The 16,706-nt window shown below is 38.8% G+C and overlaps 1 protein-coding gene across 1 annotated transcript in view; it reads left to right on the top strand.

Moving 5' to 3' along the window:
- The window catches only part of wdr17 (WD repeat domain 17), a 138,244-nt gene that overhangs the window by 81,927 nt on the left and 39,611 nt on the right, over positions 1 to 16,706 (top strand). The window contains exons 18-22 of the mRNA XM_078266972.1: positions 2,230 to 2,385; positions 7,071 to 7,135; positions 14,066 to 14,198; positions 14,429 to 14,517; positions 16,379 to 16,478. Coding sequence (XP_078123098.1) covers positions 2,230 to 2,385; positions 7,071 to 7,135; positions 14,066 to 14,198; positions 14,429 to 14,517; positions 16,379 to 16,478 — 543 coding nt within the window. The remainder of the gene's footprint in view (positions 1 to 2,229; positions 2,386 to 7,070; positions 7,136 to 14,065; positions 14,199 to 14,428; positions 14,518 to 16,378; positions 16,479 to 16,706) is intronic.

The following is a 16,706-nucleotide window of genomic DNA, read 5'->3' as shown; positions in this document are numbered from 1 at the left end:
AATAGGTAATTGTGCACTGTAGTGGTTATGACCATATCAGTGACTATGTAACTACATGGAAACGGGATAAACGATGTCTGTGGCTTGCACAGTAATAGCGTTACTGAAGCTTAGCTGTCTCCTGGGAATTCAGTTGTAGCAGGAAAAGGTAAACAGTAGTGTGCAGATTGGAGCGTAGTGTGTGAAGAGCGGAGTTATTTATAAGGGAAGAAGCTTGGAGTAACGTAACAATGGAGAATATAGCAGATATACAACACATGGAAGAGCCTTTTGAATTTGATGGTCGTCCTTATTTATTTGAACCCGAGTATACAGACGAAGAACTAGCCTCACAAGAGTTGGAAAGAACGGCACAGAGGGGAAACAGGCAGATGAACTTGATGCTCCAAACGCAAGCTAAAGCTAGCCTTCAGTAACTGGAGGATATAGCCACACCACCGCTGAATACACTCACCGGACGGCAGCTAGCAGCTAACGGCTATCAGCTAGCAGGGCAAGCTAGCTACCGGCAGGATCGATACAAGGACCAGGGTAGGTGAATTTAAACAATGTCTGAGTTGAAAATGCATCTTGTTGACACGTAAGGTCCCTGTTCATGTGGCACAGACATATTAATTGCATTTTGTGTCTGTTAAGAGGCACAAAGGCACTCTAAAACTTGCCCCGACCACTGCCGTTTTAGCTCAGGGGATGCTTGTAGTACGTAGCTGCAGCTTCTCCGTGTAACCTGCACTCATTCGGTTTGGGTTTTTTTCTATCGAAAGTACTTGCGTAGCTATAGCGATCAAGATTAACGTAAAAATTGGCCGGAATTCTCCTTTAAGTACAGTAAATTAGCCAGTAGGTCCATTAGTCTCAACTAAACCTTAGCTAACTTATTACGTAAGCTAGTAGCTCACCAAATTTGGTGATGATTGATCGTTGTTTAGGTACATTAAACCACGTTAAGCTCTTTCCTCGACATAGGTGCCAATGAAGAAGAAAACGTTAACGTGAGATAACTTCTATAATCGTTGGATTTCGGTTTAGTTTTTTTTGACAGGCTTAAGTGTTCATGACAAGATATGGCCATGATAAATTTGGTGATCATTGATCGTTGTTTAGGTATATTAAACCTAGGGCTGTCAATCGATTACATTTTTTTTATCTAATTAATTACATACTCTGTAATTAATCGAAATTAATCGCATACATAATTAACGGTGCCTGAACCGATACTTTTTAAGAAAGTAAAAAAAGAAAAGAAAAAAAAGGGTACTAAACAACAGTTGGTGGCATTAAAGAACGGCTTGTTTATTGCTAAGGCCATATAGTCAAAATTAAATTATTTAATAATAATGTATAACAATAACAATAAGTTATTTCACTAGTAAATTGCTGTTGAACGACAAAAACAACAACCAGATAGGAAAAGGACATTTACAATAACTTCAAATGCACCACGAGGCTGTAGTTTACCAGTTTCATTCGTCTGTGTTGTTTCTACGACGGCAGCTGCAGATTGTTACATACCGGTGTTGAATCCTCTACAGTAAAACACAGTCAAACTTTACACCGTTTGCGTTAGCTGTCAGCATTTTAACCGTGCTTAATCCAGCTACTAGCTAGCGGTAGGCTAACGTTAGCTGCTGTTGAGTATTGTGTTAACTAGCGTCACATGCAGCGGGGTTTGTGTTTCCTGTAACGTCTTTTCAGAGCATCAGAGAGAAGCGCAGACATATCAGTGGCACCAGATTTTCGTCTGTATGCAAACATCAATATGGAATGGATTAATCTGCGTTCATTTTTTAACTAATTTTTTAACTAATTTTTTCTCAGATTAATTAATCGAAATTAATGCGTTATTTTGACAGCCCTAATTAAACCACGTTAAACTTTTTTACGTTAAGTGTTTTAGAATGTCTCCTCTCCTGCTATTGTAGCCACATATTTTTGGTATTGTTGGTGTAGAGGTCTCTCTAGTCTCTCACAGTTTCCTTTATACAGTTCAAACCTGCTTGTTTTTGTACTACCGTGCACAGCAACTGCAGATAAAAGTTGGCTTTTTTTAAACTAACCCTTATCCACAACCTAATTATCCCAATAGTCCTAACTCCTTTTCTAATATTAAAAAAAAAAAAATCTATTCTATTTAACCGAAGTCTATTCAAGATGTTTCAAACAGGAGGTATTTGGGTTCCAATAGTGTATTTCTGATTTGTGTACTTCCATTCGTTCTATTTCTTTCAGTCTGAAGCCCAGGAGCTCACTATAGTCAAGATGTCTAAATTTGGAGGAGGCATCGGAGCTCCAAGTAAAGAAGAGAGGCTAAAAGAAGCAGCAGACATCTATCTGAGACTGGGACAGATTCAAAGACACTGTGAATTAATGGTGGAGCTGGGACAGGTATTTTGTGTGTGTGTGTGTGTGTGTGTGTGTGTGTGTGTGTGTGTGTGTGTGTGTGTGTGTGTGTGTGTGTGTGTGTGTGTGTGTGTGTGTGTGTGTGTGTGTGTGTGTGTGTGTGTGTGTGTGTGTGTGTGTGTGTGTGTGTGTGTGTGTGTGTTGGTACTAGTCTGTTTTATCGGATGTACAGTGCTTAGATAAGTAAGTCTGACATGATGTCTCCGCTCTCTATTTTGCAATGGCTCCGCCCCTGCATCTGGGGCTTAGCACCGCCCAGGACGGTTGTGATTGGTTTAAAGAAATACAAAAAAAGCAAGAGCCTTCTCCCTTGTCCCAGAATAGATCAAATTTTGGACAGAAAGCCAATAAGATCACATCATTGCCATGTTCTTAATAAGTTAAATATGTTAAATGGTAATTTACACCAATTTCATACATGTTTGGTCACATCAGTCTACTAGACAGAAATGCATGGGAAATGGGGTCCAGGTTGAAAAAAAAATTAAATTAATTAGTTTTTATCATTTTATTAAATTTGCAAATCTTAAACATCTATAAATGCCTACATAATCAGGCTCCCCCACGTGCTCAGGCTTAGTAACACGTGGAGCATCCAACAAGAATTATAAACTTAAACTGAAACTGTTTTTGAAGAGGGAGCAGTCATGTAGTCATGAATGATCTAGCCCTTTCAGTTTTATGGTGCTTTATTGTATTAGTCTGGGTCTTGTGTGTGTGTATTGTTGTGTTTTAACCAATTTATACTATCTAACTGATAGTATTAAATCGGTCAAAATTCTCATTAACAGTTAAAACAATATTATTAAAACAAAAATAAAAAAGTTATTAAAAAATGTTTTTGCAGCATCTGAGATAAATAGGCTATACAATCTATTTTTTAGAACACTTGATGTGCAGAAGAATAGCATCCCCAGGTACCTCCGGTACTGTAGAAAAATGAGTACCGTCATCCATACTACATACTTGTCCCTATAAAAGTAAATATTCAAATAAAAATAAGTTGTGTATCCAGACTATACTCAAGTGCTGACTAGGGTTGGGTACCAAAACCTGGTGCCAATATGGCACCAATTCCTAAACGACCGGTATCTTCCGGACTGAATGCAGATTTCAGTGCCTCATTTCGGTGCTTGTTAACATTACACTTGGCAGCAGGTAACATTAGACTACCGTTAGCTATTAGCTGGCTTAAACATGGTTAAAATGCTTAAAGCTAAACAGTCTGTGTGGCTGTATTTCACTGGAAAGGATTCCAACACCGGGATTTACAATAGTCTGCATCTTAAGACACTAGCTGCACATTTTGAAACACCATGGCCACCGTAGTCGGAGATGTCCAAGTAAAAACACAGATGTAACTTCATGGTGCATTCAAGCGTGGGCGTAAATCTGATCTAACAGTAGGGGGGGACAATAATCATAAAATTTCTGAAGAGCAATTTTTGAAGGGGACACAAATAATTCAGCCACAATTATACTTGTAGAGGACATGTGTACACAGATGAAAGCCTTAATACTATCATTAGTGTAGCATGGAGACTGTACCATTATCCTTTTTTTCAGTGTTTCTCTTGATTCAATAAAAAAGCTGACTAAATTGACCAAAATATTCTTCTTTAAAACCATTTATTTATTTCTAAGTTGTTTACAATCAAGCCACAAAAATACCTTAAAACATATGACTTATTTTGAAAATATTTCCCCATATAAAAGAAATACAATGCTTTTGTACACTTGTTAAATTAGCTGATCATAATGTAAATTAGTGAGCCACTAGTAAAGCTCATCTGTTCACACTGACAGCCACACACCTCCAAAAATATGAACTAAGCTCAACACACTTACCTGAGACTCTACACCTGACTGTCCCTGGTCTCCCTGTTCCTCAGTTCTTTCTGTCTCCTTTGCCTGTGACATAGTGACGTTAATAGGCTATTTCCATAAGCACCCATTCTTATAAAGATGTTACCAAATTGTCTTGATATGAGGACTTATTGTACTTACTTGGCGTTTTGGTGTACTGAAAAAGGATCTTATGCCTGTTTTCATTTCTCTGTCATTTTATCTGGCTAACAACAACACAAATCTTTAATGTCAGATGTCTAAATATGAGTTAGTTTCATAGGTTCACCACGCGGTCATATTATAATTATAAAATGATCTTGTGTCCTCCACATAAATATTAGGTTTCGTCTGGGACAGAGGATATATATTTAACTGATTAGCCACTTAGCAATTATTAGCAATTAGCAACTTCATATTCAGCAAAACACAACTCTAGATCTTCAATATTAACCCTAATATCAGTTCACACACACAACGTTAGGCTTATCACTGTGGTAACGTTAGTTGTAGTGGGTGCATTTCTATCCAACAAGCTATTAAATAAGCTAGGTAACGTTACATTATATTACACTAACATAGCGAACTTTTTGTCATGACTAATTCGTTAATTACTCAGAATCATTTCTATTTGAGAAAAGAACAACTTCATCCGATGTTTAATGTGAATAAAACAGCCTTGAACCGCCTACTTGCTTATACATTCCTGTCACTACCCGATGTGACTGTGAGTCTAGTGCAGATCCTAAGGTACAGCATGCAGTGGACCAAACCACTGTGAGGCAAGGGAGGGGGGACTCAAAATGTTTCTAAACTTAAAAAGCATTTTTTGGGGTTTGTATTGTTTTACTACTTTACACAGATATTTTAAGTATACATCATTATGTTATTTACAATACACAGCATTGTTTTAATGATATTTCTAGGGGGGGACAACCATTAGATGTGGGGGTGGGGGTCCTGACCCCCCTGGGATTTACGCCCTTGCATTCAAGTGCATCTTAATAAACTCAAGCTATTGTTGCAAAGTACCCTTCTGCCATCTAGCGGTTGTTATTTTTGTTGTTTAACAGTAATTGACTGGTGAAATAAGTTATAAGTTATTAGGGGTCCAAGCCCGAGTCTGCAAGAACGGGCAATAGCAAAGCTATGCCGTTCTTACAGCAGGGCTGTAGAACCCTATTGTTTTTCTACTGATTATTCATTATTCTTCTCCGCCTAAAACTCCGACTACAGCCTAAACTGTACATGGTGGGGTTTTGGTATTTTCAGGAATGGTCCAGAACTCCGCAAGGACCTCAGGCGCAACAATTCACCCACTTCCACCACTAGCTGGCGCTATAGCAGAAAAAAACGCCTTTGGCCCTATAACTCCCACACCGTACACCGTACATTCAAAAACCATACATCCACACGTTCCCTGGATCCAACTGAATCACGTTATATAGGCCACGCCCATTTTCGCCTAAACTTTTATGTGTGAAAAATCGTGATTTATCAAAAACCTACTTTTTCGAACTCCTCCTAGACCATGCGACCGATCGGCACGAAATTTGGCAGGTAGCATCTCCTGATGGGCCGGACAAAAAGTTAATAAAAAGAATTTTGATAGGATAAAAATTGCAAAAATTACGCACAAACAAATTTGTGTTGCTAACTACAAAAACACCAACTTTGCCATATCTCGGCCAAAATAAATGCCATCAATGGCAATCTTTAGATTCTTGTTTACCATGACACTCGTTTGGCATTTTTATCTCCAATCCTATCCGTACATCATTGTTAAAGGTAGTCTGTATATACATGGAGGTGAACTGTTGACCGCTACGTTTGCAACGGCGACGTACCGCAGACGTCGCGGCTCGCGCCTTTCTATTTACCGACATTTGCCTCCCAGCCGCCCGGCTTCGGGTTCCGCTTTCGCGTGCTCACCGGGGCCCCTTCATAACTGCTTGCAGTTCTAGTTGTTATTGTTATTATATTTTAAATAAATTATTAAAATTTGATCATATGGCCTTAGCAATAAACAAGCCATTCTTTGATGTCCCCGACAGACATTTTGTGCTCTTTTCTTTTTTAAATATCAGTTCAGACACCGTGTAGGCACCGGCAATGCATTAAAAGTATCATTTTAACACCGGTATCGGTATTTGACCATGTCAAATTAAAGTGCTGCGCTAAAAATAAAGTCCCTGTTGTCTAGCTGTTGCCAAAGAAAAACGGCTGCACCTGCAGCAAAGCGAGATCCGGTGCGTGAGCCATGTCAGGGATGTCAGATAGTTATCCGGAATTCTCCTGGAAATGTATTTTCTGGGAAACCACTAGCCACAGTGGCTGGTGAGCAAAAAGTTAATGTCAAGCCCTAATTGTATGTAATAAAATGCATACAAAATAAATGTAAAATGTAATATTACCAACATATGTGAAATTTAATATTAACAAGATATGCATATAAATATAAATCTATTACAAGACACATGCAATGTGAATGTCTTTTGGTCTAGTTAAGGCCCTGCTTGTCACAATGGAAGCCCAAGAGCCTGCAATTGCAAACTGGAGATGAAAGAGGTTGTAAAGAGATGGCATATAGTCGCATGAAGGACTTCTGACAGACTGAAGAATTACAGCAGGGGTAGACAAAAGCCAGATGTAAGGTGTAAAGAGGTTCAGACAAACCAGTCAGTTCTTAGCTTGAAGTATATTTGGTCACATCCATTATAATGATTGTATTTCTGTTTTCAGAAAACAGATATAAATGAAAAGAAAGAAAATTATTATATTGCCAGCTAACTAATGCAAGGTGAGCATTATTATCTCTCTTTCAGTGGGAGAAAGCATTATCTCTGGCACCAGGAGTCTCCATGAAGTACTGGAAGAAACTCATGCAGAGGTAAACCATGTTTAAATTGTGTTTTCAGCTTTTCAACTAAGCAACAATAAAAGTAACACAACAATAATGTCATGTTTTGTTCTATGTGTTTTTCAAGTTCAAGTGTGAACTGCGAGGATGATAAAAATGTTTTCTTAATAAATTATGGTGTCTCAGTGTCTGTCGGCAGCGTCAGAGGCCGCCCACCAAGAGTCAGGTTCTGTCCGAGGTTTCTTCCTGTTAAAAGAAAGTTTTTCTTCGCCACTGTTGCACCAAATGCTTGCTCTTGCGAGGATAATTGTTAGGTCTCTGTGTGGTATAGACCTACTTCATATGTTAAACATTAATAATGTAATCCAACATAATAAAATCACAAACTCTGTCTTCAAGAATAACTATAGGGTTGAATCAAAACCTCCCTGACAGTGTCAACAACAAAAAATGCATAGCAGTTGGTATTTATGACATACCTGTTCTGAATTAATTAATATTATATTTATATTTTAAGATGTACAGTAAGTTGTAGCTTTTATAGACTGTTTTTACAGCAGACATTTTGATTTTTCATAGTGAGAAAAGCACAAGTATTACTAAAACATTAATGATGGCTCTGTTCCACGTGTCCCAGTAGGCAGAGCCAGTGAATTCAATTTTATTCATAGTGTCAAATCATAACAAAAGTTATATCAGGACACTTTACAGGTAGAGTAGGTCTAGACCACATTCTGTAATTTACAGAGACCAAACAATTCCCCCCAAGAAGTTGGTGCGACTGTAGCGAGGATAAACTTCCTGTTAACAGGAAGAAACCTCAGGCAGACCCAGGCTCTTGGTGGGCAGCCATCTGCCACTGCCGGTTGGGACACAGAGCTATAAATACAGATATACAGAAATATAATTCATAATAATTATAGCAGTTGGTATAATGAACAGTGCTAATTATAGTAACAATAAAGAAAATGTTCTATTCCGACCTGCGGCCCTTTGCTGCATGTCATTCCCCCTCTTTATATCTTCTAAAATGGCACCAAAAAAATCGTTAAGAAAAAAATAATAATAGTAGTACAGTAGTAGTGCAGGGCGTTGAGCAGGTCCATGTAGTAGCAACTGCAAACACGATTCAGCTACCACCACAATCCAAGGAAATCTGCGAGGCCAGAAAGCACAAGGACTCCGAGAGAGAGGAGAAAAGAGGAGCTCAGTGTATCATAGGAAGTCCCCTTCCTAAACCTATTGCAACAATAGGGCACTATGAGGTCTTTAAGATATAATGGTGCCTGACCATTAAGAGCTTTGTAGGTTAGGAGAAGGATTTACTGAGAGAAGCTAATACTGGAGAAATATGATCTCTTTTCCTAGTTTTTGACAGTACATGTGCTGCTGCATTCTGGAAGAATTGGAGAGTCTTAATGGACTTTTTTGAGCAACCTGATAATGAGGAATTACAATAGTCTTCCAGATTGGTGGTATGCCATTTACTTTCTTTCTTTTCTTACTTAAGTTTTTGCAAGGTTTGTTTTATATCGCGGGTTTGGGAGTTATTTCATGGAGCTAATGTCCTTTGTTTAATCATCTTTTTTATGCAACAGAGTCAAGTGTCGTCTGAAGCGAGCCTGCAGCACCGTCCACAAAATGATCAATTTGGGAGGGACCAAAGTTAACATAGGAGTCATATTGAGGCATGGCATTAAATTAAATGCAGTTGGAACCACTTCCTTAAATGTAGCTACAGCACTGTCAGATAGACAAGTAGTGTAAAAACTTTTATCTAATGGCGTGTAGTCAGGCAATAAAAATTCAAATGTTATTAAAAATGGTCTGATAATAAAGGATTCTGAGGAAATATTAATAAGTCTTCGATTTCGATGCCATATGCCAGAACAAGGTTGAGGGTGTGGTTAAAACAGTGAGTGGGTTTATGTACTATTAAATAGGTATTCACTAAGGAGTGTACTGTACACTCTGACTGAAACCATCAAATCTAGTAGTGCGATAAATGCAATACTAAGGCTGTCATTATCAACGTCCACATACGTATTCAATTTGCCTACAATTAGGCTATTACTTTGTGGAGGTCACGTGACCAGCAACCGCGATGGACGCAGAAAACTAGAGCCCCTACCCACCTCTGCATTTCATTGAAAAAACAGGTCTATTCCTTTTTCTTCAACACCAAATTGTTTTATCTGTTATCACAGTGACTCAGTGAAACGCCTGCAAGTGCGAAAAAACAGGTCTCGTTGTCGTCTAAACTATCTACTCGGACAGAGAAATTTGCTAACATGGCGGCGGCTAACATAGCAACTGATGCTAGCGCAGTGTCGAACATGGAGGACTTGATCGATCAGGTCTTGGAAAAGCAACGAAGTGTGCTTGAATCAGTGATCTACAACGCAGTGAAGAGAGTGCTAACGGAAATGAATGCCTCGCCGCAACACATCGGGGGGATTTATTTTGTTTTTTATGTTTTTACCACACCTTGCTGAGATCTAACAGTTCACCCTTTGCTACAAATTTATCAGCAAATTCCGGTAGGGTACACAAGACAAATATGCGTGTATATTTTGAAGATGGCTGAACTTTCAATCCTTTCAGTTAACATCAGAGGGCTAAACGGACCGATCAAATGAGCTAAATTCCTGGACTACTTAAAAAGAAAGAATATAGATGTAGCGCTTATACAAGAGTCACATTTACATAAAAGAGATGTAACCGCCTACAAAATAAATACTACAAGATTGCTGCTTCATCTAGTGATGACACCAAAACCAAGGGCTCCATTGTGTTACTGTCGCGGAAATGCACACTCTCTGTAGATAAAAGTAGTAAAGATCTATCAGGCAGGATATCTTATATATGCACCAAAATAAGGAGTAGGAAAATATCCTTTGTTTCGGTATATGCACCGTCTACATATGACGTAAGCTTTTTCCAGCGTCTAACCAATGAATTGCTCTCTCTCAATGAATATTCACTAATTATAGGGGGGACATGAATGCAGTTCTAGATTTAAATCAGGATAGATCAGGGGTCAACCACACAAAGACCCAGAAACACATCAGACATGTTTAGAGCAGTTGTGGAATCCCACCATCTTACAGATGTATGGAGGATGCACAATCCTACTAGCAAGGATTACACCTTTTCCGCACGTCACCTCACCCACTCCCGCATTGATTATATTTTGTGTTCTAGTGAGCTTAAGGCAATGTTCCACACAATAGCAATAGAACCAGCAATTCTGTCTGATCACAATGCGCTGATAACCACATTCCATTGCGATATGTTAGGAGAAAGATCTAGAAGGTGGCAATTTATAACTCCCTTCTCCAGAACACAGCCTTTGATGTAGAGTTTAGAGCCAAACTGGCTGAGTTTATAGCAATCAATACTGACTCAGTCTCGGAACCGGCATTCATTTGGCAAGCAACTAAAGGATTTATTAGAGATTTCCCATCTTCCTTTGCGGTCAATTTGAGGAGAAAAAGAGAAGCAAGGATTGTGGAGTGGGAAGAACGTTGTAAATCTCTGGGAGCAGTCTCTAAAGACGTATTTTTCTAAATCTACACATACTCTTTTAGTCACAACTCGAGCAGAGCTAAATGATTTGCTAAGAACTAGAGCTGAATTCATAATGCACAGAGTGAGCAAAATTATTACTTCAATTGCAAACCAAGCAAATAGCTGTCTCTGAAATTAAAACAAAGCAAGTCCAGAGCTACTATCAACAGCAATCCTAAAGATATCAATGCCACTTTCCAATCCTTTTATTCAAAGTTGTATGAGTCCTCCTGCAATCCAGATCCGTCACAGTGCCAAGAGTTCCTAAAAGAGCTAAATCTGCCTCTTCTTGACCCAGAGGAGGCAGAAGAACTGGGTCAACCTATAACGTTAGATGAACTTAAATAGGCATTAAAAACAGTTAAAAAAGGGAAAACACTGGGGTTGGATGGAATTCCATCAGAACTTCTTCTACAGTACTTTGACATATTAGGACCTATCATTTTACAAGCTTTAACCTCAGCCATAGAGATGGGTACTTTTCACCAACAAACCAACACTGCACTAATTTCTGTCATACCCAAAAAGGGCAAAGATCTTACGGAGTGCTCAAATTACAGGCCAATCAGCCTCATTGGGACTGCTATTAGGCTCTATTCCAAAGTCTTGGCACTCCGCTTAGAACGCTTTATTGAGAAGCTAGTCCACCCCGACCAATCAGGCTTTATACCAAAGCATCACGCTGCAGACAATGTACGCAGATTATTTCATGTAATAGAAGACCTAGAAAACCTTCCAACAACGGAAGCAGTTTTATCATTGGACGCGGAAAAGGCTTTTGACTGCCTAGAGTGGAACTACTTGTGGCATGTAATGGATAGGCTTGGTTTGGGCCAAATTCATTGACATGGTGTGTACTTTATATGCGAATCCCACGGCCATAGTCTCAACCAATGGCTTGCATTCTCAACCGTTTCCCATCGAACAGGGCTCTCGACAGTGATGCCCGCTCTCCCCCATGCTATTTGTGATCTCTCTTGAACTTTAGCCCAAGCTGTAAGGCAAAATAAAATATGTAATGTCCAGATTAAATCCAATAGCAGCTCAATATCATCATTTGCAGATGATGTTTTTTTGTACATCTCTGATCTTGAGGACTCTATTCCAAAAATTCTTAAGATCTTCAACGAATTTGGCTCAATCTCTGGCTATAAAATCAATTGGGATAACTCTAATCTTCTTTTATTGAATAACAGGCATGTGACATCAGCTATTAGTGGTACAATACCAACTCAAAGCAAAATTACATATTTGGGCATCATCATACAGGCATCACTACAGCGAGTGGTCCAGGATAACTATGAAACTATATTAAGTAATGTTCAAAGGGATCTGACTAGGTGTACTGCGCTGCCGGTGTCACTGCGGTCCAGGATTGCTGTTGTTAAAATGAACATAGTTCCCCGTGTGTATTTTTTCAATGATCCCCTTACCCCCACCAATGAACTTCTGGAAACTTGAAATCTGATGTGATATGATATCTAATTCCTACTGACCTGATTGTTTTATTACTTAACGATGACTCTAAATTACACCTGCTCGAGAGACAGAGGAAGATTTGGCTAGCCGGCTCAACTGCAACCAAGAAAATGATAGCTCAACGCTGGCTCCCCCCCACTCGGTTTGTATAAAACAGTGGTTAGCATATTTCTAGACATAGTTATGCTTGAGCTCTCTACAGTAAGGATTAACAAAGCCAAATCATCAACTATCAACCTATGGAAAAGCACAGCAACACAAATATCAGACCTAATGACCTCAGCGCCACAAGAACTAGAGGAGAGTGACTAGGCAAGGTGTGATTTCTGTTTGTTTGTTTTGTTTTCCTCGAGACCGCAGAGGGTGGGGGGTGGGAGAGGGTTTTTGTTCTTGTTCAATTTGTGATTCTCTGTTCTGTGCACCATCTAATATTACCAGGCACATATTGTGGAATTTGTTCTGTATGTCTGAATGATAAATGGTGCTAATAAAAAAATGTATCTAAAAAAATTAATAATTACTTTGTCTGATTTAGGGACTAAACTTGATAAAAAACACAAAATTCAAATAAATATTCAGAATACGGACCTGGATCACGGTACACAATGGCACAAGAACCAGATTTTACCTACATTTGTTGTTTTTGTGCATTGAGTCCATTCAATTCCCACCTGAGGGTTTGACTAATACCTGGAACAATCATTCCTATCCCATAAGGTTCTTATGCAATGTTCACTGTTCCAGTAAATAGGACAAACCTTAGATACGACTTGCCACGCTTAGCAACGGGAGATATTTATAGTCCACTCAGCTCATTGAACCCTTTGCAGTGTTTCAGTTTCAGATCCCCTTAGTGCCTTTTTTTCACAGAAGCGACTAGCAACAAATCTGGCGACTTTCTGTAGCAATGCTAGTAAAATTCAAAGTCAGTAACATTGTGTATAGTTGGCAATCAGTAAATATATATATATATATGACAGTATGTTTAACACCAAGACAACCTAGCTATCTGCCATGTCATTGTCCCCCAAACAATATAAAGATTTTCACGAACAAATTATCCGCTATGTGTACTGTCAGCTGCAGTCTGAAGTAGCGACCTGAACAGTGAACAGGATGTGAGATGTTATTCGCTGTGAAACAAAGTAAGTTCAGTGTAACTTACTTCTTGCAGCTTGTGTGTTAGCGCCATCCTGTGGTGTTCAGATAAATAGGCACTGAAGCACTAACGCCACACAGTGTTGGAAATAACAGATTCACATTTTCTTTTTATGTAGCACATTCATTTAAAACTGTCAGTTTCACCAGAACTCCATTAGTACATGTCCTATACCACTTTTTTTATGGACACCCTGCAGCCAATCAGAATCGAGTATTCACCCAGACCATGGTTTAAGTCAGGACACTTTACAGATAGAATTGGTCTATTGTATAGAGTGTGTTGTATAAAAGTGTTCCCCAGGACACTGTTTACGCTAGGAAGCTATGGCTCAGGTGGTAGAGCGGGTGTCTACCATTCTGAAGGTCGTGGTTTGATCCCTGGCCCTGCAGTCTACATGTCGAAAAGGGAGAGAAAAAAAAGGAAAAGAAAAAAGTTGAACAGGCCCCTTAATAATTTTAGATAAGAAATAATAATACACAAATAAATATAAAAACAAAGACAACACACAATGTGTGTACAGCAGAGTCAGTGACACATATAGTCCACATGAACATTGTTTCAGGAATGTTTGTTTGGCAAACAATGTCAACTTGACATTGTTGATATTATTACTATCTTGCAGCTTGGTTTTAACTGAAATTATTCATTAATAAACAAACATAATACAAACAAAAACAAATGAAAACCATTTGTGATGTATGTTGTTTATGTTATTTGTAATATATAATTTGAATATGCTCATGTCACAGGAGAGCTGACCAGCTGATGGCTGAGGATAATGATGATGCTATCCCATTCTGCATCGCCACAGGAGACATAAAAAAACTTGTAACTTTCTTCACTGGCAGAGGACAACTGCAAGAAGCCTTAATAATAGCACAGGTAAAGAGAGGGGAGGGGATAACACACTGATGAGATGACAGGTAACAGTATTTTTCTTAAACGGAAGAACTTGAACCAATGGTTACAGATGGGTGCATGGAGAGAAAAGAGATGGATAAATAAGTAATGGGAGACAAAGACAGAGAGATGAGAAAATACTTGAACAGTATTTTTTATGGTTGTAAAAATATTAAGAAATTCTAAAGATAACAGATATTCTATATTTTTAGGGAGCGTGTGAAGGGAACATTCGTGTACCTCAAAGCTCCCCAGTTAACCACACAACCAATGACGTGGATAACAGACAACAATACCAGAGGTAAAGTAGACACCCCAATAATAACATTCTGTTATTGTTTACCTTTGGTATGTAATTTTAACTGAACTTAAATCTAACATTAACCAAAATGGGCAGCACAAATCTGGCAGTTCCAGATACATTTGGACTTAAGCTGCTTTCAGCTAATATACTGGGTTAATATTCAGAATCTCACTTTGTACTACGGCTATGTGGAAAACAATTTACTGCAGTTTACAGCAGAAGACAGACATATCAAGGCAAACATCTGAGTAGTTCAGCAGCCAACAGGTAATTTAATGTGGAAAATTCTGAACACATACTGAGATAGTGATAATGCAGATGTCACTATGACATTTTTTAAAGGTGCTGTAGGTAGGATTGCGAAGATCCAGGACTTAGCCAAAAAATTGGAACATTGACAACTTCTCAGTCCCTCCCCCCTTTCTGCTAAAACCGAAAACAGTCTCCTAAGCCCCTCCCCCCACAAGGGAGAATGAATGTGTGTGCATGAGCAGTGATTGACATGCAGTTAGACACCCCCCCCTGGCCCTGATTGGTGCATCTGAACAGGGTGCGGTGGATTTTTGCAAATCGCACTACAGGCTGTAGGTGGTGCCAGAGGAGCTGGATTTGTTTTTTAAATTACCTGCTTCATGTAGTTCTACTCGAACATAGGGTCAGTTTCAACAAATATGACAGAAAGTTGGTTGTATAAGGCTTACCTACTTGCACCTTTAAATATGACCCTTTTTATAAATAATATCATTGACAACTTATTCTTTTCAGCATGGAAAAACATTGCAGCATCAACATCATCATGAGAAACTAAAATTCAATTGAAAGCAGTACTACAATTCAATATTATCCAACCCAAATCCAAAATCATGTTTTTAGTTTGCTCAATCACTGAGACTAGAGGCTGCAGTCAGCTTGGATTCATGTCACTTTTAAAGATGCAATAGGTAAGCCTTATAAAACTAACTTTCTGTCATATTTGCTGAAACTGATCCTATGTTCGAGTAGAACTACATGAAGCAGGTAATTAAAAAAAAAAAAAAAAAAAATCTGGCTCCTCTGGCACCACCTACAGCCTGTAGTGCGATTTGCAATAATCCACCGCTCCATGTTCAGATGCTCCAATCAGGGCCAGGGGGGGTGTCTAATCAATCACTTATCAGGCACACGCATTTCATAGCATTTCCCTGCGCACGAGCTGCAGATAGGTTTCCTCCCCTTCCCCCTCTTCACACGTGCTCTACCGTGCACAGCTCTCCCTTGTGGGGGGAGGGGCTTAGGAAACAGTTTAGGCTCTAGCGGAAAGGGGGGAGGGACTGAGAAGTTGTTGATGTTCAAATTTTTTGGCTAAGTCCTGGATCTTCACAATCCTACCTACAACACCTTTAATAGATTCCAACAGTGATCAGGTTTCCCAGTGGAAAAATCAAAATGGCCATAGTAATCAGCATAATCTATTTATCTTTTGGCCATCCATAGACTCTGAACACTCATATTTTGCAGAAATATGGCTAAATACACTGTTTCCATCCAAAACCTTACTGTCTTGTAAATGGATCATGCTTCATTTTTACAACCCCATACTTGTGTGTATATTGAGTGTTTTTAATTGTATGCAGTTTGAGTATACCAAGTCATTTGGACAAATGGACTGACTAATTATAGTATCTAAAAAAAGAGCATCATATGAAGAAACATTCTTCGTTCTTCACTTAAAAGTTTTGCAGAATACAAAATAACCGTGGTATCCTTGCTAGAAGAATTTGGGTTGATCAAATTGCTCTCTGAAATGAATCTCAAAATATTTGTGAGATTAGGTGTTCTGATCAAAATTCCTAGTTATATTTGCTCTTTTTCTGACCAGTCTCCTCCATAAGGTATGTAAGGAACTAGCTGAGTGGTACTTCCAGGATGGATGCTCTGTCCTGGCAGCATGCTGCCACCTAGCTGTGGACAACATCAAGGTACACACCAAAATCTGTGCATATCACCATTAGTTACATACAGTGTATTTGCATTTGTTTGTATACAAATCGTGAAAGAATATCAGAGCCATATGAAACTGCACATTCTATTCTGTTTCATATGACTCCTTTATCATTATTGATCATTAATAATGATCAGAAATCTGATTTTAAAAAATGTGGCTAAAAATGTGGCTAAAAATGTGCGCGTATGTGTGTTTTGTTTTT

This window comes from Sander vitreus, chromosome 2 (assembly GCF_031162955.1).
Source record: "Sander vitreus isolate 19-12246 chromosome 2, sanVit1, whole genome shotgun sequence".
Taxonomy (NCBI): Eukaryota; Metazoa; Chordata; class Actinopteri; order Perciformes; family Percidae; genus Sander; species Sander vitreus.
The sequence above is the reverse complement of the archived record's forward strand: the minus strand, read 5'-3'. Positions and strand labels throughout refer to the sequence as shown.